General features: G+C 44.0%; 1 protein-coding gene across 1 annotated transcript; it reads right to left on the bottom strand.

Moving 5' to 3' along the window:
• Positions 1 to 5,585: 5,585 nt before the first annotated feature.
• Positions 5,586 to 7,329, bottom strand: LOC311245793 (allograft inflammatory factor 1-like). The gene is made up of 6 exons (XM_084335779.1): positions 7,204 to 7,329; positions 6,936 to 6,997; positions 6,723 to 6,789; positions 6,562 to 6,603; positions 6,173 to 6,338; positions 5,586 to 5,729 (listed from the first exon to the last, which is right to left on the bottom strand). Exons 1-6 carry the CDS (start codon positions 7,220 to 7,222, stop codon positions 5,645 to 5,647), a joined length of 441 nt encoding a protein of 146 aa, XP_084191905.1. The 5' UTR covers positions 7,223 to 7,329; the 3' UTR covers positions 5,586 to 5,644.
• Between the last annotated feature and the right edge of the window lie 3,809 nt (positions 7,330 to 11,138).

The following is an 11,138-nucleotide window of genomic DNA, read 5'->3' as shown; positions in this document are numbered from 1 at the left end:
CAATTGGAATATTATTTTTGGAATACCCTCCAATCAAAGGTAAGGATTATCTGACATCAAAGCTTGATCCAACAATGTTTTCATATCAATCCAGCTGATCAGCGTCTGTAGTGTTCAACACGAATGCCGTTGCTGGCCATCAAAGCATAACCCCCCCCCCCCTTTCATGCATTCATGATGAAACATAATACCTATTATATACATTTGATTTGGAAATAGTAGCGTGTCCAGGCAAGAAACACCAACACTTATAGTAGAATACACGTAGCGCCCTATAACTCAGCTTTTCAGGAATTATCCCGGATCACTCCTAAACTATATTTATATTCACCACGGGATAACACGCAAACGTATGCATGAAAAAATTATCTCTTTTTTGCATGTTCGATGGAAGAAAGTCACTGTCAAATGACTATAGTATTGTCTCCATAGCTATAATATAGAATATAGATATAGCTCTCCAAACATAGTGACGCGCAGTGAAAATATGTAATGGAAAGCTGGCCCAGCTATAGCTAGATGGGGAAATCGAATGGCCGCGAATGTGGAGTTGGCGGTCCGGGATGGCGGTGTTGCCATGGCGACGATCAATTGTGGTGATGGTGTGGCTGTGTGTGTATGTACAGTATGTATATATGTATGTATATATGTGCATATGTATGTATGTAGTTTTATGTATATAAAATGGCTAGAGGAACTATAAAGGATAACCTACTGTTTTGTTCATCAAAATGGCAAACAATTATAAGGAATTAATCAAAAATGTTTTGTTAACAAAGTAATTTTTTTCATTTCAAGTCTGACAAGGGAGCAGTTATATATCGTATTAGCTTACGCTCTGCGCTCAAGTGGAACATATCCCATAGCCAGTCTAATACTGAATACATTTCTTCACATGTACACACCCATCCGCCTGGCCACACCCCCATCCGCTCCTCTACATAAGCAGGGGTGTGGCCATACTAACAGCTCCTTCCCTATTTTCACCACCGACAAGTCTCTGTATACACCACTTGAGTTTAGTGCCGAAATAGTTGTTGGAAAGGAGCTACGTGGACATTGTATCTTATTTTTTCTCTCTCTCGCCAATTTTCGAGAAAAGCTAGGTCATAATGTCTGCACCTTCGGGGGGTTTGAACGCTCACAACATCACCCTTCACCAGCGTTTCTCCATTGCCGCGTCCGCCGTGCGTCATGGGGCTGCTCTGACTCCACGGTCGTGGCAGTCAGATACGCCCAAGCGGCGCCCGGTGGTGAGTCTGCCTCTCCGAGGGGCCGTTGAACCGGCGTCTCCCGTGAGATGGCCTAGTTCCGGCCCTGGTTCCCCCACCAGTGGACGGTCGGCCGATAGGCCGACAGCTCCTCTGGTGCCTGGGGATTTGCGACACAGGCTCTTCGCCTCTGCTCGCTCCCGTCGTTTGGGGAGGTGCTGGAGCCGAACGAGGGTGCTCTTGCCCTGTCTCCGTTTCCGATGGAAACTGAGGATCACATGGAGGGGGCGAGAGCGCTCTTGTTTGATGCCCCAATGGATTCGTATCATTCTCCCCCTTGGGGTGTGGCAGGGAGTGTTGCGTCTCCTTGGGGTCCCTTGTTCTCCGGTGTTGGGTTAGAACCTCCGACCCTGAGACAAGATGCCCAGCTATCTGCCGCGTCGGATAGTGGCGCCCGACATGGCAGCCTCCCGTACGTGAGGGACGCGGGCGACGAGGAGGGAGGTGCGCAAGGGGAGTTGTGTGCCTTGTTCCCCGAGCTCATGGCGGCCGCCGCAGCTGCTAATGGTGTGGCGTTACCGCAGCCTCTGCCTGCACCTGTTCCTGATGACATGATAGGTAATCTCTGGCAACGTCGTCCTGTGAGAGAGACGGGCGTTGTCTGCCCATTCTTCCCGTCAATGGAGGCCTACGTGAAACAGGGACAGGTAATCTCCCGCATCACCGGCCTTACCCCCGCCTACGTGCCAGTCACGCGGGTGGAGGGTTTGGTCCAGGGACTAAAGGACGGGGTGCCTTGGCTTGATAGCCCGATGACATCCATTCTTTGTCCCGAAGTGGTGTGTGAGCCGTTGCGGAAGCCGGTTCCCCAAGGGAAATCGGCTAGGCAGATGGCTAACTGGAGTGACCAGGCGTACATCGCCGCGACTCAGAGCCTAGCTGCGACGTCCAACATCGTGCAGCTAGCACGCTACATGTCGGGGATGATGGCGGGCGGGTCGGTATTGGACGACCATCAACAGTACCTTCACGCCCAGGCGGCTGGAGCCATCCTGCACCTTACCCTCCGGGCCGGCTCCCCGTGGGGGCAAGCACTGTGCTGCACGCGGCAGGCGCCGCTAGTGACTCTCCCCTGTTTACCCCTGTTCCCTTCCCCGCCCCAACATATGATTTTTGTTACTAAATAAAAGGTCCCTCCTGGTGAGGGACTGTTTTGTTTTTATTCACTGTTATATATTGGGGATACGGTGTATAAACCCTCACCTAGCTGTGGGGTTGTGTGTTGTTTAAGTGAGTAGGACAGTTTTCTTATAAATCGTTCTGGTCGCTATGTATATGTGTGCTTGGCAAGGCCTGTGGCTAGCACTCGGTCGAAAGACTTGTCTTCCCTCATCATGAAGAAGTGTGTTCTTCTTATAGTGGTAAATTTTACCGTTTGTCTGAGGGGGTTGTGTGTATTCTGTTACATTGGAAACATGGCATCGAGTCCACAACTTGGTTAGAGTGTTAGCCTACAGAAGTGCTCGTATATGTAGCTTGTACCGAGGTCTTGACCCTCTCTATATGTATGTGTTTTTTCTTAAAACATAAAACACGGGTGACGTGTTCGCACATGAGCCTACAGCCTTGTATATAAAACCCGTTTGCAGACGAGTTATCGCTTTTCATATAGCATGCTGGCTACGCGGGTATCATCGATGCTGGTTGTTTTTCATCGTATCCGGGGTGTGGGGTCATGAGGGGGTGAACTGATAAACCCCTCCTCCCCTCTTTTCTGATTGGTCAGGGGGTTGGGCCTTCTGTCCTTCGGGCTTCCTGTCGCACTGTTTGGTCAGCGCGTCACAGGGTAGGGAGAGGGGGGGGGGGAGTTCCCTGGTCCCACGCCTTTTTTGGCCAGGTGGGTCACGGAATTCCCCCCGCCATAGAGTATGTCACTGGGCGCGTTTCTATTGGTTGTGAGACTTCCGTGAGTTCTTTTCAGGCTCCATGTTGTGGACCTCTGTTGTTGTCAAGATGGGTTTTGCGGTGCGTGTGAACTTAAACAAACGTTTTCTGCTCTGCGCTCTGTTGCATATGTCTTGAGCTTTTGGTCACGTAGCTCAATGTTACATATATCTTTTCAAATTGTTACTCACGTGGGAAGTCTCTCTGGGGGTTCCCTGTCTCCTCTCTTTTATACAGAGCAGGTTTGACAGGGGTGTTTTTCCCTCAGATGCGTCATATGGGACCCATATCTGTGTCTCTTGGCCGGCTTCCTGCCGCTCTCCCAGGCGGCTTGGAGGGAACGTTATCTGGGTTCTTGTTAGAATTACCATTGATATGTTTTGGGTCTCGACGTGTACCTAGTGCTGGCCCTGGGTGCTTCTGTGTGGAATCACGCGTGGGCCTTGGTTGCTCATTTCATTGTAACAGCGTTTTCATGGGGCAACTGGGATGGAGTTTGTCTCTTCCGAGCGCCTGTGTACTGGGTTAGTCTCGATGAATTCTCGTTCATCTCTGGGGGGAGATGACGGAATAGATCAGAGCATTGGCGGAGGGGTCTCACTAAATAAGTGGGATTAAATAAGTGTATACTTCTTCCCACTCCTTTTCAAATATGTAATGACAAAATTGAGTTAGACTTTTGTGTTTCTTTTAAACATTATATATTTGAATGGCTTACGGCTATATCTGTTTGTTTGTTGTTGTTGCATATTTGAAATAAACTTCAATCAAATCTAAATCAAATCAAAACAACACTCAACTGGATCATTGTATCTGTATACTTGTATGCCGTGACAAATAAATCTCTTGACTTGACTTGACTTGACTTGAGTTTAAAAGAAATTAAAGCTTGCCTTGAACACAAAACCAAGTGTGACTTTACAGGGGATGGGGGTTGTGGTGGGCCAGGTGTTTATAGGGATCTTGGCTGAAAGTCCCCAAGAGATTTTATGATACCTATATCTCTGTACCCATACTCTTACTAGTTACTGTACGCTGCTGGCCAGTACAACTTATTACCATAGTGTCTTTATACCTATATCACTACATATTAATACTACAACTCTGTACATACATCTGATTAGCACTATTACTCAGTAGTACTGATTTATATATTTTATAACCTGTTTAATCATGTACATTGTATATTACTATTGCACTTTAATGTTATATTTGCACTTTGGTTCAATGCCAAACATCTTACTGTAGCTACTTGTGCTGTATTATGACAATACATTTGAATCTAATCTAATATGCTGGTCCGGCTGCAGAACCATTCTCAAAAAGTTCCAGCTTCACTAAACGCTACTCCTAATGAACTTGAAACTACTTAAAATAGGAATCCATTGCCAATAGTAAGCCTACAGCCTGGCGAAATCTTCCTGGACACTTTTTTTTTACACTTCTCACAATCTTCCTGGACACTTTACACTTTAAATTTTTACACTTATTACTGTACATTTTACTGTATATGTTTGGCTGGATAGTTGTATATTTAAGATTTTAGAATGTATATACATTCTTTATTCTATTTTATTCTTATTTTTAATATGATTATATTCTTATTCTTATTTTAGTCCTATTGACTACCTAAATGTTTATTGTTGTTCAATGTGAGCGATCTGTAGTGCCGAATTTACCTCTGGATTATTAAAGGATTTCTATTCTATACTATTCAATAACCTATAGGATATATTGCCATGTTTATCTTACCTCAGTTTACCTGTCATTGCCAATGGTGCAAAAATGGCATTCTGTATTGAATTCCTTTTACTCAGCTGATCCATAATTTTGTGTGAAGCTGCTATGGATGTACATAATCCATAATTTGATTGCCACTATCAGTATATATTTGCTGGACCCGGAAAGCCGGCAATAGCCAATGTCCCTGACTGACTGACTGACAGAATGGCTGGTTGGCTCCCTGTTGTTGTACATTTCATTTACATTTACATTTACATTTTGTCATTTTGTCATTTAGCTGACGCTTTTATCCAAAGCGATTTACAAGTTTTGTACAACAAGACAGCAGGAAGGGTACAACTCTATCAACTCTATGCACGTGATGTGAGTGGGCCAGGCCAGGTGTAAGTCTTGTTTCATAGCATAATGTGTTGCCTTAATTGGCCTACTTATCTAACATGTATAGTTCAATATCTTGTCAGTATAGTCAAAATGTGACACAGGCCCCATAGAAAATCAATAATCTTTTAATAAAAACGAAAGACAATAAAAAAATTACATTTTCATTAGAAACACTTTCAAGGTTTGCGTCATAACGAGTCCCCCTAAATGTTTTTTTTTATATTCTTTTTCAACTATCACAGTATAATATACTGTGATAGATAAAAAACATATATATATTAAATAATAAATATTATTTAAGCATCTAGGCTACTATTTATTATTGCAAAAATTCACAAATAACAGTGGGGGCTTGGAGAGCTCCCTCAGGGCAGGTCTGATAAAGTCTTGCGACGAGCTGGTCCAACTGTAGGCTCCTGGTCTTTAGCCTTGCCTTCAAATATCAAGATCCTTTTACATAGAACATACACATGTCAGTTGATTTTCCAATATATTGTGGATTACAATGTGCTATACATAACAATTATAATTGTTCAGTGCATACACTTTCCTCTCAAGAGCCATTTTCAAAAGATCTCTTTCACGCTTGGAACCAAACTGAATTTTGGGGAGCTAATATAGGCTAATGTCATTGACCACAGTCCACTCACTTACGCTATAACCCACTGTATCTTACAGTACATTACTGGGAGACAAGAATGCATTGGAAACACAACATAGCCAGCAGCTTCACACAAAATTACAATCATCCAGTCAAATATAATCATCTATAGGACCCATTTTAATCTGCCCATGGCCCTAATCTTTAAATTCTTGCAACTCTACTATTAGTCCCAACGTATAGTCTCTGTAAAACACTCGGCTAAACTGCACAGCAGTGTTTTCACACTTACAGTTTGAGTATAGCGTTCCTCTTGCCCAGCATCATATTCAGGAAGTCAGTGTAGCAGATAGTGTCTTGCTTCGTCCCACCAGTCACCTGTGACATCATCTTTTTCAGTTCCAAATGAGTTTTGGCCACTCCCAGTTTCTCCAGCATCTGCTTCAGTCCCATCATATCTAGAATAGAATAGGCATGAATAGAATAGGCATGTCAATGGTATGTCAAAGAAACAATAAAATGTATTCATCCTTATGTGGTGGATATTATGCACTGTATAGGTACTGCAATGAGATGAACTGCGGCCAAAACAGTACAGATAGCATATCAGTAACTAACTGAGGATATAGGGGCAGAAGGGTCATATTATGACTATTAAGTAAAGATATGGTACAATGTTACCTATGTCGCCATTGTCATTGAGATCAAACTCCATGTATCTATCTGGGGGGGGGGGACAAAAAAACAATTCAAGATGTATGGGTTTACCACGTTTGATGAAAGAAATTGTTGATTGAATATTTTGAGACTTGTCACATATTTAGTAATCCTTGAACTCTCACTTTTAAAAATGTCAAGCTTGAAGGCAAGGTCTTCTTCCTCTGCATACTTGGGATCTGAGAGAAAAGCCTTGGGAATAAATGATAAATAAATCAATTAGAATGGGGCATGTGATTGCATTCTTATTATTGCATCTTATTATGTGTCACTCTTGTGTTATGTGAGGTTCACGTACATCTCATGGCCTAATAATACCAACTGACAGCTTGACATACCTCATTGACTGAGTTCAGTCTTTCCTCCTGTTGAGACTTGAGAATGCCATATTCTTTCCCCCCTGTCAAAGTAACCAACAAAACATGTCTCATTCCTTACTGACTCTCTGTTCATTTTCTTAGGATCTATGATGACATTTGAGTTAGTTGCTACTTGCTACACAAACACATTATGGAGAGGGGGAAAAAGGATTGTTAGAAATATTCTTACAAAATAAACTAGACTGAAAGACAGAAGAGAAGATAACAGAGTAGAGGACAGACTCACCTTGAGCGTTTTTCTCCATTTCGGTCTACTTCTAGATACGATAAGAGCATAGACTGAGTTATACTGAAAGTATATAAGCAACTAGTGTTCCTGTAAATAGTAGAGGAAGTAGGGGGTTGTTAGCATGTGATCATTAGTTAACTTAAGTTCCTTATCACACTTTAGCCTGAACACAGCAGACAAAGTGCGAACAGGGTGTAAAACCGGACGGCCTGGTGAATTCACATCCTTATTCACATCATTACGCTGACAACCTTTTACAAAATTCTTACAAATAAAAATTATGTGAAAATAAACCCATTTAAATATCCTGACCAACTGTCATGGTGTCATCTGTTCAGTTTCTTAAAATACTTAAAAGTTGCATATCAAAACACCTTATAGACTTAATTTCGTTTTAATGAAAAAGTATAGTTCATTTGTTGTGCCTCTTTATTATTACCAATATGGCAATATTTAGCATATACTGAAATAAAAAGATAAAAAAATCGAACTACAATCAACAACACATTAATTTAGAAACTATTGTAAAGAGAACTGGGAATCGATGGAGAGCAGACTTCTTCAAGCTGCTTCAAGCTGTTTTCACACACACACACACGCACGCACGCACGCACGCACGCACGCACGCACACTATACATTTACACATTCAGGGTATTTCAATATTATATTGCATTCTACTGATAATCTTATCAGAATGCAGAGGTGACTACATTTTGGGCCTGTCTTTACTAAATTACATCAAGGAATATGAATTTTGAGTTGTTATGATACTGTGTTTTGCGTTTAATACATCAACATAAGGCCCTCCCATAGTCGAGCAGACTGTACACAGAGCAACTCCGCGGAGGTCCACGCGGACTCAAAGGGCAGAGTGCAAAGTGCGAAGCTCCTATTTTCTGAAGCGCGGACGTCCGCTGAGATCAAAAGCTCAAAGAGTCCGCGCGGACCTCCGCCGAGTCTGCTCTGTGTACAGTCTGCTCGACTATGGGAGGGCCTATAGTGTGTACATCAGATACCCTGTACTGCACCTTTTATAGAAAGGAAATATTTAAATTGGCAACTTGAATTGCTAACTGGAACGGAAATACTTAAATTGCGAACTGGAAGGGAAATACTTAAATTGCTAGCTGAAAGGGAAATACTTAAATTGCTAACTGAACTGTGATCCATTCAGTGAATTTGAGTATGATATTAAAACTTTGGAATGAGTAGCCTAATATACTTCATATACTTATTCACAAAGGTATTTGTTAAATGTAAGTAATAATATGATTGAATATAACTGCACTTTAACTGTTTAGCTGTTCCACAAGCTCTGGGAAGAGACGATGTTGTGTTGTATGCACGGAGTGGGGCTTAAAAAGACAATTATGACGCGCCTCACGGGAGAAATAACGGAGGCCGTGCAAGCCCTGGATACAAAGCTGAATGCTGACGCATACTGCGAGCTAGCACCACTCCTAGACAACACGAGCTTGGGGCTGATATTCCGGGACACAAAGGACAAAGGCCGAGAGAGTCTAAAAGTGTTAAGAGAACACTACATCGGCAGAGGTAGGCCCCGGATTGTATCCCTGTATATAACTTTGACCGCGCTGAAGAAAGCTAACACAGAGACTGTGACTGAATACGTCATCAGGGCGGAACAGATCATCACGGCGCTCAAGAGTGGAGGAGAAGCACCGAGCGATGGACTAATGATGGCAATGGTGGGATCATCCCTATGTTCCCCGGGTCCTATGTTCCCCGGGTCCTATGTTCCCCGATTGATTGATTGATTGATTGATTGAAAATCTTATTAATTTTTATTATTTTATTAATTATTAATGTCCGCCTTGTTTCGAACTGGTTAAGCTTAGGCCCTCTTTCGAAGTTGGTTAAGGTTAGAGTTTGGAATCAGGGCTGGTGGTCTAACATTTTTAATCAATCAATCAATCAATCAATCGGGGAACATGGGACCCGGGGAACATAGGACCCGGGGAACATAGACATGCTCCCACGATGGTTATGAGGGGACTACCGGAGAGGTATAAACCATTCACACTGTTGGTGACACACAGTTCAGCGGACATGTCGCTGGGGGAGTTCAAGGCCAAGCTGCGGAACTTCGAGGCCTCAGAAGACTCAGACCCGGTCGCCGAAGAGGCGGGAGAAAGGGTAATGAAGGCCCGGGCAGTGCCAAAGAAAAAGACCGGACCCCTGACGGAGATGGCGTGTTGGCGATGTGGAGAAAAGGGTCACCGAAGAGATAAGTGCATAAAAACCGTTTGGTGTAGTTTCTGTGGAACTTCGGGACACGCGGACAGAGTGTGTAGAAAGAAGCGTGAACAGAGCGCTCGGTACGCGCATGTGCAAGATGGCGGCTGCGTGCAAGATGGCAGCAGCAGTGGACGTGAGGTGAGTCGAGACGACGCCCGGAGAGCGGCGGGAAGAGAGGACTTCACCTTCGGGGCGCAGACAGCATACGCCAGCCAGTCAACGCAGCAGCAGCAGGTCCAAAGGAAGGGACTGATCGTGGACACAGGTGCGTCGTCCCACATTATCAACGACAGGAACCGATTCAAGAACTTTGACAGCACCTTCGAGCCGGAGAGACACAGCATGGAGCTGGCAGACGGGAAGCGCACATTCGGGTTGGCGCAGGGGAGAGGAGACGCACAGGTTTGCCTCATAGACAGTGAGGGGCGCTGGTGTACAGTGACGTTGAAGAACGCCCTCTACATACCCTCGTTCCCACAAGAACTATTCTCTGTAAAATCTGCTACTGCAAACGGTGCCAAAGTGTTCTTCAATGAAGGTAAAGATGTTCTTGTGGAGCCTGACGGTACGAGGTTTAACATTGAGGTGTACAAGAGAATGTATTATCTACAAACAGAATGTAATGAAAATGATATGTGTAATGTCAGTCATCATATTCAGACATGGCATGAGATCATGGGTCATTGTAATTACGAGTATATACTGAAGCTGCAGGCGGTGACAGTAGGCATGCACATTAACGGTGAAAAGCATAGACCTAACAAAGAATGTGATGTGTGTATAAAGGGAAAGTTCACTCAAACAAGGACCAGAGGTCCCACGGAAAAGGTAAAGACACCACTTGAGCTAGTTAACACAGATCTAGCCGGTCCAGTAAATAATGAGTCCATAGGTGGCTTATGTGCAGTCTTTCACAGATGTGTGTACAAGTCAAGAGTTTTATTTGTCACGGCATACGAGTATACAATGAAATGCGGGTGGTCTTGCCCGCAACGATGTGCAATACAGTGGTACAACATATAATAGAATCCAATACAAAAAACATTGTGCAATAACAGGTAACAGGTAACATGGTGTGACATCTCGGTATTTGTACATAGTTATTTACAGAGCATATAGGACATGCTAGGTAGCTTTGGTAGTGCAATACACTGTTACTGTTGCTAATACTAATTTAAAGTGGCCTTTCCTTTTGGCATAAGTGTGGGTGTGTGCGGCATGAGTGTGTGCCCGCTCATGTTAAAGTGTTAAAGTGGCTGCTAGTGTGTGAGCGTGCACAGCGTGCGTGTCGTGTGTGTGCTCATGTGTGCTTATGTGTGGATAGTTCAGTGTTCTGTGGTACTCAATGTTCATTGTTCAAGACTCTGATGGCCTGGGGGAAGAAGCTCAGCCTAAGCCTCTCTGTCCTAGTAGCTGGGGTTCGCAGGCGTCTGCCTGACCTCAGCAGCTGAAACAGGCTGTTATTGGGGTGGTGGGGGTCTTTCATTATTCTGCAGGCTCTGGATTTGCACCTCTTGTTGTATAGAACCTGCAGGGGAGGTAGTGCAATACCCGTGGTACGCTCGGCTGAGCGCACCACTCTCTGTAGGGCCTTCTTGTCCTGTGCCGTGCTGTTTTCATACCAGGCAGTGATGTTTCCGGTCAAGATGCTCTCTACAGCTCCTGAGTAGAA

This window comes from Notolepis coatsorum, assembly GCF_963971535.1.
Source record: "Notolepis coatsorum genome assembly, chromosome: 19".
Lineage (NCBI taxonomy): Eukaryota > Metazoa > Chordata > Actinopteri > Aulopiformes > Paralepididae > Notolepis > Notolepis coatsorum.
The sequence above is the reverse complement of the archived record's forward strand: the minus strand, read 5'-3'. Positions and strand labels throughout refer to the sequence as shown.